This window comes from Ciona robusta, chromosome 2 (assembly GCF_009617815.1).
Source record: "Ciona robusta chromosome 2, ASM961781v2".
NCBI classification, from domain to species: domain Eukaryota; kingdom Metazoa; phylum Chordata; class Ascidiacea; order Phlebobranchia; family Cionidae; genus Ciona; species Ciona robusta.
Window position 1 is genome coordinate 7808404 of NC_143236.1, and position 21919 is coordinate 7830322.

A 21919-nucleotide genomic window follows, 5' to 3' on the forward strand; every position below is an offset into this window, starting at 1 on the left:
TTAGAGAGATTACTAATTTGTGCTGAAAATGGGTTCTTATAATGGTAAGGTGTACAACACTCCTGAAGAAGCAGAGGAATATGTCAAAGAAACCATCAAAGCTCATCCAGTTGTTCTGTTTACCAAGAGGTTTAGCCCATACTGCTACAAAGCAACAAGTGCATTCAAAAGCATCAACGTTCAGTATGAAGAAGTTTTGTTGTCAGGTCGGTCTGATTGTCAGATCATCCAAGATGTTCTTCTCAAGATGACAGGAGCAAGAACCGTCCCGAGAGTCTTCGTCCATGAGAATTGCATCGGAGGCGGGAACGAGACAAGCGCTCTCAATAAAGAGGGGAAGTTGAAGAAGTTGGTGGATAAAGAAGAAGATGCACTAAAAGAAGAGCCAGCGCAGGAGAACCAAGCATCCACGGAGCAACAGGAAGAAGAAAAACCAGCGGAGGAGCAGACTTCAGAGGAGAAACCAAAAGAAGAGCAAGCTGAGGACCAAAAGCCTGCAGAAGAGCAAAAAGCTGATGAAGCTGAACAAGCTGAAGCAGCACAAGAAGATCAAAAAGAACAAACAGCACAAGAATAGTTCGGTTTCATCTTTTCAATATATTTGTCAGATAAGTCACTCAGTGAGATTTTACCATCCCTCCATTCCCAGTCAACCAAATTCAGCTTAACCGCAGTTTATTTGTATCATTTCAACAAAGTTTCTAATTCGTTTGTTTCTAATAAACTTGTCCAATGCTTCTAGTACATGAGAGCTCTTAGCTAAAGATATACACAGCCTGAGTTATGTACATCATTTAATGAAACTTGGGACTGTAGACTGCTACCAGTTAATCATGTTCCAACTTATAAGACATAGTGTTTGCTTTATTTACAAGCTATAACTTAACTTAACAATGCAGTTAGTGTTTTACCTGGTGTTATCAATTAACAAAGCTAAAAGTGCCCAAGAAATACTGAAAAATGAATTATCGGTTGTGTTACTACTTTACCAAGGTAATGGCCAGTGTTTAAATTAGTGCCGCGTACTACTCAATTATGTGTTACTCGATTTGTGTTATATGTTCCCATGTATAAGCCTACTTACACCTGCATTGTATTAGCCTATATATAAATCTGCACTACCTGTATTGAATTATTACGAGTTTACACATTCACTGAAAAATATTAATTGTATACATGTTTGTGTAATTGTCACGCTTTGTTTATTTCACACCAGATCATCCAATGTTATTTAGTAGGGTGGGGAAGATGGGACACCTTTTCATTCTATTTTCTCGTCTTATTTAGTAATAAACAAAGAATTATAAACCGAATTCTCACGACTCCCATGGACAGTTTTTATTTGTTTAAAACACTATCACGATATTCGGATATCATGTGCTAAAGGTGTCCGTCTTTCCCCATTGTACTCTATCTCAATTATTAACATAACTCAACATCATAATGCACCATACATGCTTATAAATTGGACCCTATTAATAGTGTCAACATTTGGCCTTTTTTCAGCAATATATTGTAAATAAATTGTAATGTGTAATAGCTAGCTTTGCAATCATTTGTATGCCAACATTGAACAATTTGTATCAAGGTTCCCATTTTTGCTTCAACATTGCTTGGTAGTTAACTAGTACTAGTGTTGTGTCCGTATCAATGCAAATAATTTAACTTGTCGTATTTAACATTGTACAGGTGCTAGGTGTAGTGTAATATGTTTTCTGACTGTAGATGTTCTCCATTAGTGGTGTTGCTAATTGCAGGTACGTAATAAATGATTTATGTCATGTTTGAAGCTAAAATATATGACCAGCATAGTTTAAAGGTTTTGTTTTGTGGATAAAGCAATATAGGCACTTAAAACATGGAATTTCTGGTCTGGTTTAATATATAAATACCAGCCAATATTTTACACAAATGTCTTTATTTTCAAACGTTTAGGTTTAGAACTAAAACCAATCTTTAGAGAAGTCATTAGTTCTTATTTTAAACTTTAACGTTTGAAAATTGGTTGTAATATACAAATGGGTTGTTATTTTTTTATTCAAGCAATAACATCAGTACTTTACCACAGCCATCTAAAAAGTTTGTTTTTTAATCCCAAATGGCAGGTGAATAAACAACAATTGGTAATAAAACAGCAAATTCACAGCAATATAAACTGATGTTGAATGCTTCCATTGTCCCATATTTATAAAATTCTTGGCCACATACCTGTATTGAATTTTGTCTTGTCAATCAGTTTTAAGCATTATTAAAATTTTATGAAATTTTTTTTTTTTTAATTTTTCCTTGCCCTACTGTAAATGCTGTGCATTTGCATTGCTTCATGCAAAGTAACTCTTAATAATTAATCAGTGGTATTTGAATATGGGTCGAAGTTGTCTTGCTATTCTCCTCACATTGAAAATGAGTAGACAGTCGTTTTTTACCCAGTGCTACTGACCTAAAGCAAATAATGGGATATTTCAAAATTGTTGTAAGAATTATGGGGCTCCGTTATAGTTTGTTATAACCATTGGGTTACTTGTGGCCATGAATGGGTTGTCTAAATTGACAGTCATACAGAAAATACTACCGCTCACAAAAACTGTATATTATGTAACCTCCCCCACCCTACCAACTACCATAGTTTTGTAACTTGTAAACAAAACTTTATATTTTGTAACTTGTAATTGAAATAAGTGTGATCAATTGACCATCATAGGCGCCAAACCTGGGGTGGCATGGTGGGCAAGCCTACCCTGAAATTTTTATACTGCATTAATCAGTTATAGATATTAAAACCAATAAGATATTTTCTTACAGGAATGGGGTGTCTAACTACCTATGTTTTCTTAAGTTTGGCCTTTATGTTGAGCCTAAATATTTTATTAAAAATATTCAAACTACTAAAACCATCTTTATCATAGGTTTGTTAAAATTTGTTGAAACAATAAACACAACAACAACAACAACACAACTATTACCAATTCACATTAATTCAACTGTGGTAACAACGACGGCTTCACTAAATATTTCTTCAACAACAACAACAACTGTTACTAATGGTAAGTAAGCATAAACTTTGCACAACCAACATATTATTGTTATGATGAAAATTAGTGGTTCTCAATCACTGTCAGCTTTTCTACAGGTCCCTTAAATACATCACAATTTACTTAGCTTTCAGAAATTCAATAGAACCACAGATAACATGTATGATATCAAAAAGACAGCAGCAATTTGAAAAGACAGCAGCAAACCGATCGGCAAAAAACTGTGTTGTAATTTTACTGGTCGGTAGACACTGGCGTCGATTTATATGGTGCAGGGTATGCAGGCCTACCCTGACAATTTTGCAGGGGTTGCAGCAACCCCTGGATTTTCAAATTATTAAAGGAAATTCTTCTTAAATAAATACATTTAACTTTATCAAACAATTACTTTATAGTAGTTACGCAACACCTTCATTCTCCCAACGCATAAACTAGCGGTTTTTGTACCCTGCGCGGTTACCTATAACGGCTGCGTGTTACGTCAGACAAGTGTTTACGTCACATTGATAATCGCAAAATCGCCAATTGTTACAGTAACAATTATATTATTGTGTGAGAATGTAATGTTTACTAGTCATTTCTACCTTTTAAATTTTGTCTAACGTCTACTTCCAAAGCTGCTTTTCTCCCGAAGGCAATTCGAATTAAACTTAAAACACGCGGACCAGGAGAAAATTAAACTAAAGGAATAGGTGTTCTTTTTCTAAGACGCGCACATGCCATGAATCCCTAACAACAGTTGCGTGTAAAATCGATGTAATTTGGCTGTTAAACGTGCGAAAATGAACTACCTAAATCGGGTCGGTCACTGCTTTATATTTATATATGATATTTTCTTCAGCCAAGCAACATGTTTGTTACGAAATAGTAAGGATTCACGCGTGGATTCATTACGACATAATGACAATTTACACGTCGATTATTGCAACATAATAGCAATTCACACATTCATTATTTAGCCTACATGTGAAACATTATTCTCGCTCGCAAACCTTATCCTGTTAAGTTCGTCTGTTAAAAGGGAGATCGTGGCGGTGCCGGTAATGCTCCTTTGATCGGTGATGGGCGAACGCAGCTTTGATCGTGTGTTGTACAACATGATTGACGCATGTTTAATTAATTTTTTTTGTTTCCTCGACTTTTGTTAAAATGATTTTTTTAAACTTCATTGCGCCCGTCAACCAACACAAAATTGTTACGTGTTCAATTGTGATGCGAACAACTTTTAGTTTTATGTTGCGCAATTACGAGTTTTAAAGTCAAATGTTGCATTATAACCAATATTGTGACGCAGAGAATTAACGTAAGATATTGCGCAATGCTGCACCTGTCAGTTGAATAATGTTACGTCATACGCGGTATTGTGATGTGGTCCATTAGCGTACGGCCAACGGGTGACCGTCTGTCTGTATAATCAACGTATTGACATTTATATGAAGATATTTACATGTCATATTGTAAGTTTTTTAAACACTTACCCGCAATCAACTGCCAGACTTATGTCATACCTTTTCTATTGAATGCCGCACACGTTATATGCGTGGTTTTACTTGTTCTACATATACCTACTTTCAGCTAACATAGTGTAATGTCGCAACCCCTACGTTTTTATAAAATCGACGCCACTGTCGGTAGATGTATGATATCAAAAAGACAGCAGCAATTTGCCAATTTTTCATTAAAATAAACTTTCCAATGAAGTTTTTTTATAATTTTTGAATGTTCACCAATTCGCAAAAAAATTGTGTTGAAATTTTACTGGTCGGTAGGCTAAAAAGGTTGAGAAGAAGTGATGTAAATTTTCGAGCGCGTGTATAAAAAATTAAAAACTAATGTTAAGCCCAACAAAAGTTAATAGGATTTAAAGATTTTTTGTGAGAGTGTTTTAAAAAAAGATTCCTCATCACTTTTAGTTTTATAGCTTTGTGCCATAGAAAACAGTTTTGTCATTCTATTTAAGATGGGTTGTGTAGGGTAATTGGCGTCAAACACACATCAATTATAAATAGCACCCTGTCCATTAAAACAGCAGATGTATAAATGCAGTTTAGCACAGATGTCCTTAAAATAGGTATGTGTTAAATTAGAAATGAGCAGTACAGTAATATAGGAGGTACTTTACTGTGTAAACTACACTGGTTATCAACTGTATATTACCCACTTCTACAGTTTACATTGCAAATATTACAATCTTCACCACTTAGTGACACACAGAGTTGGTATTAAGGAGTGGCAAGTTTGGCAACTATATTAGAGAAATTGGGAGTTTTATTGCCTATGTTAAACATAAACTAACACAATTGCTTTAGCTTTATGAAACTGATTGAATAAATTCAACATTGTTTGTTGGCTTGGGTGAAACTAACTTTTATTACTACTTCGGCATTTTCATAATTTGTATCTTGTAATTAACTGTGTAACTTGTAATTACTATATTGTATCTTTGCAAACTTATCTTTTTTAGGTGGAAATACCCGTTATTTACATTAAATTTTCATCGTTTTCAGATATCTGCTCAGTAGTTGTGTGCCCCGGTTCTAGAATGTGTGTTCCTGATCCAGATTTCAAAGGAGGTTATAAATGCTGCAAAATAATAACATGCCCAAAAAGTACGTAAACGCTAAGAAACTATTTTTATCATTTAATTTTTTTGAAGACATTTTTAACTTTATTACAAAAACAGACAAAAACCCCCTACTTGCAACGCTGCATAGGATTTTACATTTTTTTTATGTATATTCTTTTATAGGTTGTTTAAATATTTATTATTTACAGTTTTTGTGTTTCTATCTCTATAATGGTACTGTGGGGTAAAATAGGACGCCTTTGGCACATAATATCAATATATCCTGATTCTGTTTTAAAACAATTAATAACGGTCTGCGTGAGGTTTTATAATTCTTTGAATGCTCTTCGTTTGCCATTAAATGAAAAAATATAATAAAAAGGTCTCCCATCCTCCCCCACCCTACCGTATTAATATTTTAACGATTATCTTTTATCTATATGATTTTTATAGACGATGGTCGTTATTGTCCTGACCCTGGTCTTCTACCAAATACCACTCGACTGCCGGTTAAAAGAACCAAAAAGTATCCGTTCAAACCAACAGAGATTGTTATATACCAATGCCTGCCGAAGCTAAAGTATGCCGATAGCGCAGTAAGGAAGATCACTTGCTTAAGGAATGGGTCGTGGAGTTACAACAAACCTCGTTGTGTGGAATATCCAATATTAAGAAGTAAGATGTTACATACTTAATTACAAAGTTATATATGTGTTAACTTGTAAGTGGGTACAAGGTAAACGAAACAGAACACCTCTGTTATAAAGACTGTAGTTGCCCCTCCATGCGAGGATAAATAAGTTACATACATGGTAACTCGTAAGCTGGAACGAGGTGTATGCAACAGAACAATCTTTTTATAACGACTGTTGTTTCCAGACACAAAGCAAGTTACATTTATTATTCAAATTTATTATTATAATTGTGATTACACTTTTTTGTCAAAAAGTACAATATATTTTCTATTAATGGGCTGTATTGACTTGCTCTACTTTTTTCAACCCATTTTTATGCCTTAACCGCTTTTTCTATTCTGTTAAGTGTGAAGCATAGGGAGATTGTGTTATAAATTGTTCTTTTATTTAAAAACTTTATTCAAATGACACAGAAAAATAGAAAATATATACAGTTAAATAGAAAATATAATTATACAGTTAAAAGAGCTAAATAAAGTAAATACACATACTGAATTCACCACATTCATTAAAGGCTTCCTATGTTTGATCACTCTTAGTGATGACTGTGAGTCTGTGACTACATATTAAAATGTCACCCTATATTGTGTTAAAGATAAAAAACTTATTTGCTAGGTCTATCCTATATTTTTATTTATTAGAAAATTGTCATTTTTAGACCCTGGGAAAATGCCTGATTCCCCAACTCCGACAAAAAAACCTGAAGCTCCTACTAGCAACAGTGGTACAGTGATTGCTGTAGCTGTTATTTTCTCTGTGTTCTTGGTCATTGCTGTGGTGTGGTTTCTCTGGACGTAAGTACAAGTATTTTGTTTGTAATAATAAATATATTTACATTTTGTAGCCTATAGTGGTACTGGTAATAATACTTATAACTAGTGTTTTTATTGGTTTATTTGAACAAATTTTAACTTTATTAATATTATTTTTTTATTACAACTATGGATATAAAGACTAAAGAACGCATGTGGTTTTCCGTGTCGGCTTAGGACATAATTTTGTTTATTAATTGTTAAAACTGTTAATTTAGTTCCAACGTTTTAACTGCCATTCGGCAAGACTTTATCAGGAAATATATATATTCTTATTTTGTGTAGGTCTTACAAAAAAAAACAGGAAATAATTGTTTTTCCTAGCTTTTTTATTTTTTTTATTAACTTCTATTTCACCCATGGATCAAGATGTAAAAATTGCATGTGTTTTACCATTTAAGATGGGACATCATTTTGTTTTCATTGGTATATAGGCTTTTTTTATGTTATATATGTATACATGTTAAAAACGTTTATTTTGTTCCAAAGTTTCCTTTGCCTTATGTAAAAACTTTATCAAGATTTAAAATTATATAAAAGTCTTATTTTATATTATTAATAATTAAAAAGTTAAGTTTTTGCTGTTTCATTTCCCTTTTGTTATAACTTTATTGGGACTTATATTTATATATATATATAAGTCTTTACCACAAAGCAACCACTTTCTATGCAGAAGATGGAAAAGAAACCAGGAAGAACAATTATTTCAAAATGAGAATATTTATCAAAACGAGATGGATTCTTCATACAAACCAGTGGTGTACGTATTTAATCCAGGTAATTTGTGATTGGTTTGTTTTAATTATTATAACTCTAGTTTAAATATCATCTTTAATGAAAAATTATTTTGCATATTCAGACAACAAATTAGATTTCGTCATTGTTTTGCAACTTTTTTAGATGTAGTTTTAGCAAAGCTATAATATAATATTAATGGATTTTATTTTGAGCATTTTTAGTATTTAGGTGGCTAACTATATTTTAGCATTAGGTAAATATTAAAAACACAGTTGATTATTAAGTGAAGTTTGAATATTATTTGTGATTCAGTATTTGTAAAGTAATTATTTAGCTAATAAATATTCTTTGACTTTAATTCAGTTTTAAATTTTTGCTGTTTTGATTACACATTTTTTGAGCAATTATATTTTAAATATAAGTTTAAAAAATTTTTAAATATAAGATTTTAAAAAGAGGTTTGTAAAGGTTTAACCATTTAAGATTTAAATTCAAAATCTGCTGAAACTTTACATTGAATGTGAAAACCCATTATTAGTCATTAACTGCGGCCGTTTTCATTCACCAATGGGCCCACAGTCATTATACATAATTAATTTTAAGGAGTGAAAATTATCATCACTTAATACACACTTGACATAAAATCAACTGTGCGTTTTCGAAATGAAAAAGTTTATAGCGGTACTTATCCTGTTACCCAATACTGCTTGTAGTTCCAGTACCTTAATATACTACAGACCATTCCCTTATTATACTACAGAGTGTAACTAGCCTTGATAAGTCTTGCCAGATGGCAGACACAACATTGAAATTATACTGCGTTTTTCATACCAGATTAGACGTTGATAATTTTCTTATTTATTGTTTGTGGCAATGTTTTGATGCCATTTCAAAACCCATTTCCAATGTAATAGCATTGTATTGTCACATTTCCAAGTCTTAAATTTGTAAACGACATCTCTCACAACAGTTGCTGTACCATATACCAGCATGCATGAACCATAGAACTAATGATACCTATTTTACCCTTATTGTGGTGGCTACAAAGTGACCAAAAAGCCCAATGGGACCAAATGTGTATTTCCAACCCACAAAAACACATTCCACCCAACCAGCCAATCCTTATTTGAATAACAATCAAAAAGGACTTGACCTTTTCAAGTCCACATTTAAGCATCACAACCCCTGTTATACTCCAATGTAACGAGATTTGATATAATTACACAGCTGATTTGATGAATGCTGGGATTAAAGCTGAAGACTTTCCACAATACGTAGCCTTACGCCATCATAATAACGACCAAGGCTTTATAGAGGAATTTGAGGTAGAATAATAATCAAAATAATTTATCAACTTTTTGTGCTGATTGCACGTAGCGAACTGCAAAAAATTTTAATTTTTTTGTTTGATTTAGTAATTTGTGTTTTAGCAGAAAAATAATTATGGTTTAGTATAAAACATAGGCCCAAAAAACTTAGTTTTAACCCACAAAAAAAACACAAAAGCTGTTTAAGATAAAATGTTTTTAACAGATTGGGGGTTGTCTTTTCTTACCCCAAGTACCCCATTGTTTATATTACTCCACTTGACTTTATATAAAGATTTACATATATATGCACACAGAATGGTTGTAATTTAAGATATCATTTATAAATATTCTTTCGTGCAGGAAATACAAAACTGGCAAAGGCCTTGCAGCTTGCGTTGCGACGCTTCTGTATTAGTTGAAAACACAGAGAAGAACAGATACACCAATATTGTTGCTTGTAAGTTTACAACTATGATATTAAACATCCAGTTCTATTTTGTTATCTTTTTCACCAAATATTTTTTAAATATAGATATAACATATTTCTCCTTTAGTCTAATTCAGTTTTATTACCTGTTTTACCAGATTTTTTTCCATGTATGTAACACATATATAATATATATAAATTTATTTTTTTGTGTCATATATGTTTTTTCACTCTCAGATGACCACACGAGAGTGCTGTTGCAAGCAAATCGTAATCGTCATAGAAATCTTCACCGTGGAGCGGATTATATCAACGCGAACTATGTTTCAAGTTATACCTCAAACAGAGCATACATTGCTTGCCAGGTAGGTCAACCATGAAACATTGTAACAGTTATTATTATAAGATAAATATTGGTATTATTAACACTTGGTTACATCATAATCGTTACTATTAGGTAATACTGTTACTTTTGCTACCAGGCATAATGTAAATAGTCTTTCAACGGCTCATCTGGTATAAAGAAACACGGCTTATTGAAGATATCTTTAGTACGCCGTGAAAAAAACGTATTGTATTTCCATCTTTTCATCTGCAATCTGTAGATACTATACTACCATTTATTGCTGCCTGCTATAACCGTGTTCTTATATCATTCGTTTTAGATGTGTTGTCTTCATATAAAACCAAAACCATACTCATAAATGTAAATATGTTTCTTAAGTTGTTTTAACAGCTGTTGTTCTTTTCGCCGTTTTCGTTTTAAATATTTTATAATCTTGGTTACCGACCTACCGTAATCAAAAAAAACAAATAGTTATTATTATTCTTAAACCCAGGGCCCGCTGCCAAATACGTTTAATGATTTTTGGAGGATGGTTTGGGAGAATAACACATCTACTATCATCATGATCACCAACTTAGTTGAAAAGGGAAGGGTAAGTGTATTGTTGTTTAAATAGGAAGTAACTAATGCCCAATTTCCTTGCCAGCTTTCCATATGACTTGGTAACAATGACTCATAAATACAAGTCTTATATCAGACACTGTGTGTGATGAATGGAATTTAATGACCAATTTCTTGTGTTTGTTTCTTAGTTTAAACCCATAGCTATTAGGTGGCATATTATGGTTGCCAGGGGGCTCCTCCCATTTATGTATTGCAAAGAAAACACCATTCTCTTCTAAAATAACCTCATTTTACCATTACATACGAGTTATCAAGCCGAATTACTGAGTAACAACTGATTAATATTGTTTTAATATTTTTACACTGTCTATTTCTAAGTTTTTTTGAATTATTTGTTCACTTTTTGCTTAAAATTTATAAAGTTTACACCTTTAACCGTTGCTGACAGTTTACCTTTAGATTTTCCTAACAAACTTTTTTATTTCCTAGCGTAAATGTGACCAATACTGGCCACAAGAGGGACGAGAGCAATACAAACACATTGTAGTGACTTTAAAATCCACAGAAGTTTTTGCGAACTACACAGTTCGAAGTTTCACTCTTAAAAACAATAAACTTTCTCGTCGAAATGTAAGTGGATATTTTAGTGTTTCCCAACAATTTTTATATTAACTTTGTTAGTGTTTCCAATCATTTTTAATATATATGTCAATATTTGGGTGACTTCTTTACGTAAAGAAAACATATTAGTTTAAATTCACAATTGCAATTTGTCATGTTTATTTAGCATTTTTCTTTCTTTACAAAATCTTATTAATTCAAAAAACTTTAGTAAAAAACAGGATCTCTTACATAAAAATATTGCGACCCATTAACCTTTAGTAGAATTCTTTTACTGTAAACCTTAGGACCTATGTATATTTTCCCTGCAAATGACTTAAACACCATAGCTGGGCTGTTTTCCCCAATTTTAGCAGCCCCCCTATGTGACTTTTTCAAAGTCTTAAGTTTTTCATAAAAAACTAATAAAATAACTTTTTATGCGATTTTCCTTAAATCTTTGTAACTGGTGGAGTAATATTTTTTGTGTTGGTTGATAAATCGGGTGTCTTTATTACTCTTCCATATATAAATACCTCACATTCAGTTCCATTCAATGAATCCAAATTTATTCAGGCTTGAGTTACCCTCTATGCGCGTATATATATACGGTAAAGTGTGGAGCATTCATTACTAATAGTTGTTGACTTACCAAAACCCCTTTACAAATTACTAAACAAAAGAAGTTTATTTAACAAATGACGCCATGAAAAGTTTGCACATTGGCCGCAGTCGTTAACTTGCCATAAACAAAGCTTTTGTGGCACTTGTATAAGAAATCTACTTGAATTTCCAAAAATAAAAAATTAGAAAAATTTTCTAATAGTTTAATGTAGTAGATCATAACATATGTATTTATCTGGAGAATAGATTTACACTTTTTTAGCGGAAACTAATTGAAATAACAAATAACACACTAGATGTGGGAATTTAAATTCTTCTACAAAATATAAAGTTACACACTTTTTAAACAGAATTTAAAAATCATAAACATATTTGTGCAATAGGTTTACACATTTTTATGAGAAACAAGTTTAAATACCAAACTAAATATGGGAATTTCAATTCTCCCAAAATATAAAGTTTCACTCCATCCTGTCTGTTGTGTTTATTTGCAAACCATCAATATTTGTTGATGGACAAACAACTTACGTATCCCGGCAACCAACTATCTCACATACTATAGGAAGCAGGCTACCTTGTTATAACATCACATAACAAAGTTTTTAGGCACAGTACTGACAGTATAACATGTTATATTAAAGTATCAAATATGTATACTGCAACATTTTATTACAGAGTATTATTATGTGAACACTGAACAGTATAACATTTTATAACAATGAATTTTGTATAAAAATACTGAAACTATTTAATAAAGACAGTCAAAATAAGGACCCCTTGCCATTAGCCAACACCCTTTTTGCGTTTACTTTTGTATTAAATTTTGAAATATTGTTAAAAACTAGTTTTATACAAAAAGTGTGATTTTTACCTTTTTTGATTAATTTAAAATGTTAAAAAAAAATCTGCAAAAATGGGAAAAAATAACAAAGTATTTTCCATGCATTGTAGGGCAGAGGAGGTGAACGCAGAGTGATGCAATTCCACTACACACAGTGGCCGGACCATGGTACACCAGAATACCTTCTTCCTGTTTTATCTTTCATAAGGAAATCATCCACTTACAAGCCACCTCATGCGGGGCCTATTGTTATACATTGCAGGTATTTAACCACTTGTTTTGTTACTTCTTTTACCAGGCATATTAAACATATTTTTACGGCAAAATTTCACCGACGAAGTCTTGTTATGGGCAGACCTAAAGTCGAAAATTGACTACGTTTTTATACCAGATAAGGCATCATAATATTATTATAACTTTTATACTGAGTTACTCATGGGTCCCCAAATTTTTTCCATAAATACTTTGCATACCCATGTTAAACGCCTATGATTCAGTTATTCAACCTTTGCACTACCACAGCACTAAATTTCAAGCAAAATAATCTAAAATGAAATATACATTTTAGTTTTGTGAATGTAGATGATAAAAACATACTCTGTCCAACAAAAAATGCTAACACCCAAGTTACAAATTATGAAGAAAACCTTTTTTAAGTATATAATAAACCACTGCCAAACATTCTAAACTCACTACTCAGTTAATCAACTTTTACTTTCCCACAGCGCTGGCGTTGGACGTACAGGCACGTACATAGTAATACATAGTATGATGGAAATGTTACAAGCAACAGGGTATGTCAACGTGAGGGAGTTTCTGAGGCAAATACGACTTCAACGTAACCATCTTGTACAGACCGAGGTATTTATGTTATATGTAACTATGGAAAGGTTATTATATCCTATGTAGTCTGTATACACTATACACATAGTAATGGGTAAATCAGTAATATTGCAACAGTTAAAAGGAAAGAGCACCGTTGTTTAAAAAAAGATAGCCGCATATGGACAACAACATATACATAAATATAATAAATTCCGTGAATCTGACCCTGATCTGGTGCTCATATAGTTGAACAATTCATGTGTAAAGAAATACAGTAAGGAAAGCCACTTTTGTTTTTCGTCAATGAAAACAGCTCAACGCATAAATCGATCTTAAACACGAGATATCGTAACCACATACACATACACTGTACACAGGACCAAAAGACATTCAAAGAATTATAAACCGTATTCTAAGACTCCCATAGGCCGTTGTTAATTTCAGTAGGGTGGGGGAAGTTAGGACATCTTTTCATACCATTTTCTCGTCACATTTGGTAGTAAACAAAGAACATTCAAATCATTATAAAACTTTATCCTGACGACTCCCATGGATCTTTGTAAATTGTTAAAACACGATAAGGATATTTAAATGTTATGTGATCAAAGTGTCCCAACTTCCCCATCCTACTATATTTAAAACACGATCAGAATATTTGGACATTATGTGCTGATGGTTTTCCATCTTACCCCACAGTACTATATGTTATATCTTATCCACATACTCCAACACAGGACCAATACGTGTTTGTACACGATGCTATTTTGGAACATATTACCAGTGGAATAACTGAGCGGTCCCTCATGCAACTTGCTATGTACTACCAGAAGCTTACAAATAAGAAACCTGAGGTTTATCAGAATGGCAAGGGAGATGTAGGAAGCTCAGTGCTTAGATCTGGACTGGAGAAACAGTTTATGGTAAGAACTTTTATCCTTACAAATATTCTGTTACTTCTGCTACCGGGCATAATGCATTTAATTCAAGACTTGATTAACTTTAAGACTTGAAGTCTTGCCGATGGCAGACGAAACAATGATATTAAATAAGAGAATGATGATATTACACCAATGCATGTTCCGTTCTATGATTATGAGGTTCTACATCATAATAGACCATGGGTCCTAGGGTCTACCCAAATGTCTTACATTGCCGTAGGATTTAAATGATTTTACATCTGTAATTCATCAAAGCATTGTCGTACAAAACGTATAGCATACAATTTCCAACTCTGGTTATCTTAATAAAAAACATGTAGAATACTTTACTTTGAAAAACATGTCGTAACCCCACTTTTCCCCCACAGCAAGTAGTGTACTCACGAAGTGACAATCTTGATTTTGACTTTGCGATGCGATCGGTAAATGAGAACAAGAATCGACCAGGAGCATTGCTCCCTGTGTTTCGATCACGAGCTCTGCTTTGCAACAGGACAAGCGCTGAAGGTTCAGATTATATCAACGCGTCTTTTCTACAGGTAGCAATTTGTGGATTGTTTAAAATCTTTTATGTTAATTTCGGATACAATCAACCCCACATAGACCAGTTTGGCTTGGTCCAAATGCCGTCCATTTATTAGAGTTGAAGTTGACTGTATATAGATGGGTGGGAGTTTGTGGGTTTTGTTGAAACAATGTGAATTGCCAATGTATTGACTCTGATTCTTGTTTTGCTGTTGATTTCCTTCTCTTCGTTCTTTAAATAACATGATCTTCGCTATTGTTTTCGAAGAGATAAATTGAAATTCTGTGACGTATAAACACATCCATAGTGTTACCCATTACTGTACCTTGCTGTATCATTGCACCATAAATACACCTCAAACTAAGAATTACTTCTATTCACATTAAACTCCCAACTTCCACCCAATGTTTCTCTTAAGCTAATTCCAACCACCTAATATATTTCCCATACACAGAGTTACTGCAGTATTCATTGTTTTATTATTCGTTGTCCTCTATTCTTATAAATCCCCTTATACCCAGAGTTGCTCCTAAATTTAAACCACCTTTTTAACATTACACATAAATATTTACTGTTATATTATTCCACCTTAAAAAAAATATCTAACACCACAATCCATACAGAGTTACCGGAGCAGCCATGGTTTTATCATCACCCAACTTCCCCTACCAACTACTAAGAAGGATTTCTGGCAGTTAATATGGGATCATAATTGCTCTTCCATTGTCACAATACTTGACAATGAATCTGTAAGTGATATCAACTGTTTTTCATTTTAAGATTTTTGAAAAACCTGTACTATGTTATATGTTTTGCATTTAATCTTTTAATATATAACATACATCATATGCTCTTAATTAGTGTAATTCACTTCTTGGGACCTGGAGTTAAGACCAGAGTAACCCCATTGGTAAAACACCTAGATTTTCAATTATACTACACGTTTTAAAGAAAACCTTTAGTTTAGAGCTACGGCAATGTGTTTAATAAAAACTAAAAAAGTTGAAAATTACATAAGTCTGGTAGGCTGTTAGTAATTGGACAAGTATGACCTAAACCCCAGGTTTTCTGGGTGTCTTATTATAAAACCAGGCCCATATAAAAAAGGTTTTCAAAACGCAGCTATATATAAATACCTTGGTCTAAAAATGTTTTTTCTTTTTTAAATGTAGTCACTTTCGTTTCGATTTTTTTTTTCAATTTAACCACAATGTTTTAAATTGTTTTAACTTTCTACTTAACAGACAGAGAACGAATGCTACTGGCCGAACCAATCTCGCCCCCTGCATTGCAACTCCTTCAATGTTAGTTTTGGCTCTGAATCCCTTGTGTCAGATGAGAGTGAATGTCGCTTGAAATGTAGAGAGTTTATATTGGAAGCTACGAAGGTGTGTTTGTGTCATCATTTATTTGTCTTTAAGTGGCCATATAATAAAAAACGTGGTGTCTCATTCTATGATGATGCCTTGCCAAATGGCAAAACGAAACGAAATACACTACGTTGTTATACTAGATGAACCCTAAAAGTTATTTACATTATGCCTGGTAGCAGTATTACATTTATTTATCTTCCTAAAAAGGTTGGTACTTCTAGGGTGCAAGGGATAGCACGTTTAGTTTTGGAGTATTGGTTGAATGTATAGCTTAAATAAGTTTGCCCCAAAAATAAATGCGCAACCCATCAATCTTAATTAAGTTAAACTGAAGGAGCAACCTTTAAATGCTATTATTAATCTATTTAAAACGTTATTATGAATTTATTCTTACTTAAACGAATACATTGTAACCATAATATGTTACACATACGTTATAATAATAATATGTAATACATAACAACTATAACATGTATTACATACATTGTGACCAAAATATGTAATACATACAGGATGATTATGTGTTGGCTGTGAAACAATTTGAGTTAAGTTCATGGTCAACTGAAACACCAAGTATAACTCAACTAAATGCATTACGTCATATCATCAAGTTAACTTCCAGTAAAGATGGATCAACTGTTCTGCAAGACAGGTGTGTTGTTGTGGTTGTTGTTGGTAGATAATGACTCTACAGAAAGAAAGTGTCGATAGGATTACATCTGTAAATTTATTAAATAATATATTATATATAAACTTTTCTTCCCACTATAAATAAAATATTGCCAGAATTTCTTCTGTTCTGTCACCCTAACTACACTTTTTGTCACCCTGAAGTAAAATGTTTTCTTTTTAACAGATTTGGTTCGACTGCTGCAGCCCAGTTAGCATGCTGGTATCTCATTCATTGTCAGTTGGATAATGAGAACACAGTTGATATTTATCAGACGGCAGTTCTTGCTTGCCAGATGAGACCACGAGTGTTTACATCTCCAGCCCATCTCAAGTTTTTGTACGAAGCATCTTTGCTTGAGGTATGTGGTTTTATTCTTGTTATAAAGTAGGCTGGCAGAAGATAGGACACCCTTAACACATAGTATCATAATATCTTGATCATGTTTTAAACAATTAATATCGCTCTATGGGAGTCATGAAAATACAATTTTATAATTCTTTGAATGTTATTTGTTTACTATCAAATGGAACGAGTAAATAGAATGAAAAGGTGTCCCATCTTCCCACCCTATTATATAGTGGAGTGGGGAAGACCCTAACAAGAGGCATGACAGGGAGTCAGAAATTGACCTATTAGACCATTATTCTAAGAATTTCAGCATCTGTTACTCTGTGTTTGGTGGCTAGTAATGATGTTTTATTCTGTGTGGGTTGGCTGATGCCAATCCCAGATTTTCCCATTATTAAAAATATTCAATTATTGCTAACTACATAAAAATATCAATTTCCAGGCTAAAGTTCGTTGCAACAATTCAAGTCACGAGGTGAAGCGTGCCGTGAGTCCGACCCAAACATTTTCTAACCAGATGAATAGGAATGTAAACAATGATGAGACAGTTACAGAGAAGACAGAGTTGCTTATTGAAGATAGGTCCTCCTCTCGACAAGAATCTGCAGCTCAATCAGTGGAAACGAAATCAAGCGACGTCGATGATGTCATGCAAATAGGTGATGATGTCGTTGCCATGAACGATGAGGTTTTTGTCACCAACCCTGTTTAATAACTGAGATTAAAAAAGTCTTGTTTTATTTGGTTTAAAAGCTGTTGTAATATTAAAATTAAAGTTTTAACCAGTTTTAATTGATATAACTACTGGAACTTTAAGAATTATTTTGTTTTAGCCAGTTTTATTACTGCAAATGAAATAGATTTCTTGTTTGAACCTGTTTTAACCAGTTTTCCTTATTACGACTTTAAGATATTGTAATTATTGCAGTTCCTTCTTTCCACGGTGCTATATTAATACTTATTGCATGTTTTTCATCCATTTTTCTTCTTGAAATAACCTATTAACTTGTACGGCACCCACTTTTGTACAGTAGCTGCTATTGTGGATGTGACGTGGTCCTATTTCTTCGTGCCTTGCTTTTATTGTCGTTTTTACGTGACCGCTCGTTCTTTCCAGTATTAGTCATTGTCCTTGCTTATCTCACCACAATTTCTCACTACAGTGGTAAACACACTATGTTTTGGTACGGAATAATGAAATAGTACAGCTTGGTATTTCTCAGATATTGTGTTGTTCGATGCTTTTAGTGAAAGAACTAAGTAGACATGTTTAATAATTAAGAGAAACCATACAGTACAAGTCAAACACGGCCCCAAAATTAAAAAGAAAAAGTTAATTATGTAGTGTAAACCAAAGTCCGTTTATATGTTTATATACGGACTCTGGAGTAAACTATAAATTGTGTGGGCTACATTGACTTAGTATTGCAGTGCTGTTCGCACAGGACAAGCATTCATGCCCTTTGTGATAAACGCTGCTGTTCCCCTATCTTTTTTGGGGGCGGGGTCCGAGTAACGTGGCGAATTTACTGAAGTTGACGTTGGTCGGTACATTCGACAACAATTAGTTCGAGGTATGACAAATGTTTAGGTAGGTAAGTCCCACCCAAATTCAGTAAAAGAACTGTTGTCAATAGAGAAGTTTAGTAAGTTTTTTTATTAAATGTTACAAAATTGAGCTTGTACGATTGTTTATGGAAATATGCATTGTAAATTGTTACCGATATTTTGGTGTAAATGTAACGTAACGAGATGGCCATTTTTAAAACTGCCCTTCTTTAATACAGATACTGTGTGTTTTAGATCACAAACTTCACATGGAAACCTAAAAACTTTAACACAAAAGGAATAGTGGAATACTATCATGGCAGCTCGTGGGGACGAAGTTCAGAGGCAAATACAAAGGGACTGGGCAAACCGTGAATATATTGAAGTTATTTCTAGCAGTATTAAGAAGATTGCTGACTTTTTAAATGGTTTTGATTTATCTTGCCGTTCAAGGCTTGCCACATTAAATGAAAAACTAACAGCTTTGGAAAGGAGGATTGAATATATTGAAGCAAGAGTTTCGATGGGTGAAACATTAAGTTAAACAAATATAAGAAATTCTTCAATGAAATTATTTGAATGAAACCAATGGTTTACTTCCTTTAAGCAGATAAGAATACGATATTCAAAATTGAGTGTTATAAACATATTTCAATTTTTTTATATAATCAAATTGTTGCCTTGCGTTAAATTTTTGTTGCATATTTGTGTCGCTGTTTGAATTCAATGTTAAAATGGTAATTTCTGCAAATATTTAACCTAATTTTTCCTAGTATTTTAGGTTGCATATTTTCATTGGCATACAACTTTGTCCTAATTTTTTTTTTGCTTTTTCAAGGTGCTTTGTCCTGTTTCGTGGTACATTTGTATTATCTGTGCTGTTGTGTCACCCCACTGATTTTTCATGCACTCTTTGCACTACTTTGTACAAAGTATTTAAATATGTCAAAAGTTAATAATACCTTGCTACTCCCAATGGCAAATTGGTACAGATTAAAGACGCTCAACCTTGCTACAGACCCAGTTGCAATTTGGTACACGCCTTGTATATGTGACATATTTACTAAATGATACATATTCCCATCTATTGTTATTTGTGTGTTATTGAATTGTGCATTTATTTATTCTGATGGTATGTTCTATCATATCCTATCTCACTTATTTTGTCAAAAGTTTACTTTTCTCGAGGAAACAAAAACCAAAAAAACAGAAAACAATAACTAAGAAACCAGATTTTGTATTCACAGTATGTAATCACTATAACATTTAAAATATATTTGAAAACCAATTCAGTATGTGCTTTATGTAGAACGCTCTTTCATTACATCACACACTTTTTTATGCTTTTCCCATTGCTTTACTTGGCATTCCCGTTTACAATACCACTCCTGCTTACATCTTGAGCATCTCTTGGCTGCTTCAGCCCCACAGCATGCACACTTTGGTGGTTCTGATATAAGAGATTCAATCACATCGAAATTATAAGTGTCCGCCAACCTCTGTGCTTGTTGCTGTATTTCTTCTGGTTTTGGGTTGAAGAAATTTTTCATCTGGTATTTGGCAATCGCTTTCCATTTTCCTGTATTTTCTCTCATTATTTGGTCTCTCACTTCTGGTAGTTGTTCCAAGATTAAATCAGATTTCGGAGCCGCTGGTTCAGTCATGGATAGTTGCTGTAGGTATGCTTGCAGTTGTCCTAGCACTGGTAATTGATCCATCAGGACTTCATTCATGTGTGACCGCAGTTTTAAAATCTGCTCCTTGTTGAAAGAGCTAAAATTGTACTTAGAAATACAGATTGGATTCATTAATACATTGTACAAGGCCAGCCAGACTTGCCCTTCTATCTTTGTGAGTTGTAATGCATCAGGGCCAACTACTTGTTGCCATTGGCTATCAATGTATTTCATAAGCTTGCCACCTCTTCGTTTTGTCCAAGGTGGATGCTCCAACAACTCCACAAGCAAGCATGGTATGTTGTGTGTGTTCATTAACCTGCCACTTGTACTCAATGGTAGGCTTTCAATTGCATCAGTTATGTACCTCAAGATTGAAACAGCTTTGACTGCAATTTCAAAGTTCATCTTCCGCGCCTGTTTCTGTAGTTCATCTAGGGTACTGGAGGACTCTGTAGTCTCATCTTCTTCCTCTTCAGTTTCCCCAACTACAGAGGACAACTTCCTGTAGCAATAGTCAAGCAAATCCAACACGGTTTCGTCTGCAGACTCCAATGGTTCTTTATGAAAACACACAGTTTCCAGCAGGTTAGCGACTGTAGCTTCGTGGTATAACACCATATAAATAGGAATAGTAGTGGGCGGTTTAAAGTTCGTTTTTACAATTACACTAAACACGAATTGCTTCCAAACTTCTACAGAAATGAGGTCTTCGATTATAAATTGTACTTTACCGAGTGAGATGAGCAATTCTTTAACGAATTCGTCCTCATTTGCGCTTGCACTGACCAAGGATTGCATATTAATCTTTTCCAAGTATTCATGTTGTTTTTGCCATCGAGGGCTCCCGATTTCTTTTATGGGAAATTTAACAAGATTTTCGATCAAGATCTCGGCTTCAGTTGACAAAAGAACGTGTTGCGGTCCATCTTCAGCCATTTTTCAATATTTAATTGAAAGATAACCGAATCCAACCCTTGGTTTTCGTATTTTGTATTTCGGTTGTTATAATAACTAAAATAGGTGGCGCTGTAAAAATGTATTTTAAAAGGGCGGTACTTTTTTAACCGCGAAAGCGAAAATTAAGTTAAAACGTTTTATTTTATCAGTATTAGCTTATTAGCATACACAGTGAGTATTAAAGTAATCCAAAAGTATGAATATGATCTCAAACATTTGATTACAGCAAGGTTTGTGGTAAGATTCAACGTTTCGTGTTTTACGCAATCCTATATTATATTAAACTACGGGAAAGTAAAAGGTATCGGGTTTTACCGCAATGTGCAACATTCTTCGCTTATAATTTACATAACATTTAAATTCTTACGGATATCAGCTCATGTCGTCATATGCAGATGAAGGATTGACTGTATCACGTGACCGGTCGCCATTGCTAGATTTTCCGTTCAGTTTGCGACCGCGAACTGTGAGCACCACGCGCAAGTCATAGACAAAAG

At 33.5% G+C, this 21919-nt stretch overlaps 3 protein-coding genes, 1 long non-coding RNA gene and 1 pseudogene across 6 annotated transcripts; 3 read left to right on the top strand and 2 right to left on the bottom strand.

The window, feature by feature from the left end:
- Positions 1-27: 27 nt before the first annotated feature.
- LOC149740814 (glutaredoxin pseudogene) lies at positions 28-1689 on the top strand (annotated as a pseudogene). The gene has a single exon (XR_016384437.1). The product of XR_016384437.1 is annotated as a glutaredoxin pseudogene (transcript).
- LOC149740815 (receptor-type tyrosine-protein phosphatase gamma-like) lies at positions 1643-18462 on the top strand. Its single transcript, XM_089872827.1, has 20 exons — positions 1643-1757; positions 2907-3044; positions 5540-5641; positions 6052-6273; positions 6952-7087; positions 7779-7882; positions 9071-9168; positions 9514-9610; positions 9818-9945; positions 10420-10518; positions 10980-11120; positions 12666-12817; positions 13281-13416; positions 14115-14300; positions 14687-14857; positions 15468-15593; positions 16089-16232; positions 16730-16869; positions 17074-17248; positions 17681-18462. The coding sequence occupies exons 1-20, from the start codon at positions 1709-1711 to the stop codon at positions 17948-17950; spliced, it is 2814 nt and encodes a 937-aa protein (XP_089728953.1). The 5' UTR covers positions 1643-1708; the 3' UTR covers positions 17951-18462.
- Positions 15716-18395, bottom strand: LOC149740816 (uncharacterized). The gene is made up of 2 exons (XR_016384440.1): positions 18260-18395; positions 15716-17942 (listed from the first exon to the last, which is right to left on the bottom strand). It is a non-coding gene; the product is annotated as an uncharacterized LOC149740816 (long non-coding RNA).
- Positions 18463-18756: 294 nt separating the features above from the next.
- LOC149740817 (putative protein BRICK1-A) lies at positions 18757-20074 on the top strand. Of its 2 annotated transcripts, none has more exons than XM_089872846.1 (2): positions 18757-18884; positions 19042-20074. In XM_089872846.1, exon 2 carries the CDS (start codon positions 19103-19105, stop codon positions 19328-19330), a length of 228 nt encoding a protein of 75 aa, XP_089728972.1. In that variant the 5' UTR covers positions 18757-18884; positions 19042-19102; the 3' UTR covers positions 19331-20074. The 2 variants fall into 2 exon arrangements, with proteins under 2 accessions (XP_089728972.1, XP_089728973.1); XM_089872847.1 differs by having other exon boundaries at positions 18812-18829.
- LOC149740818 (zinc finger MYND domain-containing protein 10-like) lies at positions 20008-21486 on the bottom strand. The gene has a single exon (XM_089872838.1). It carries the CDS (start codon positions 21399-21401, stop codon positions 20088-20090), a length of 1314 nt encoding a protein of 437 aa, XP_089728964.1. The 5' UTR covers positions 21402-21486; the 3' UTR covers positions 20008-20087.
- Between the last annotated feature and the right edge of the window lie 433 nt (positions 21487-21919).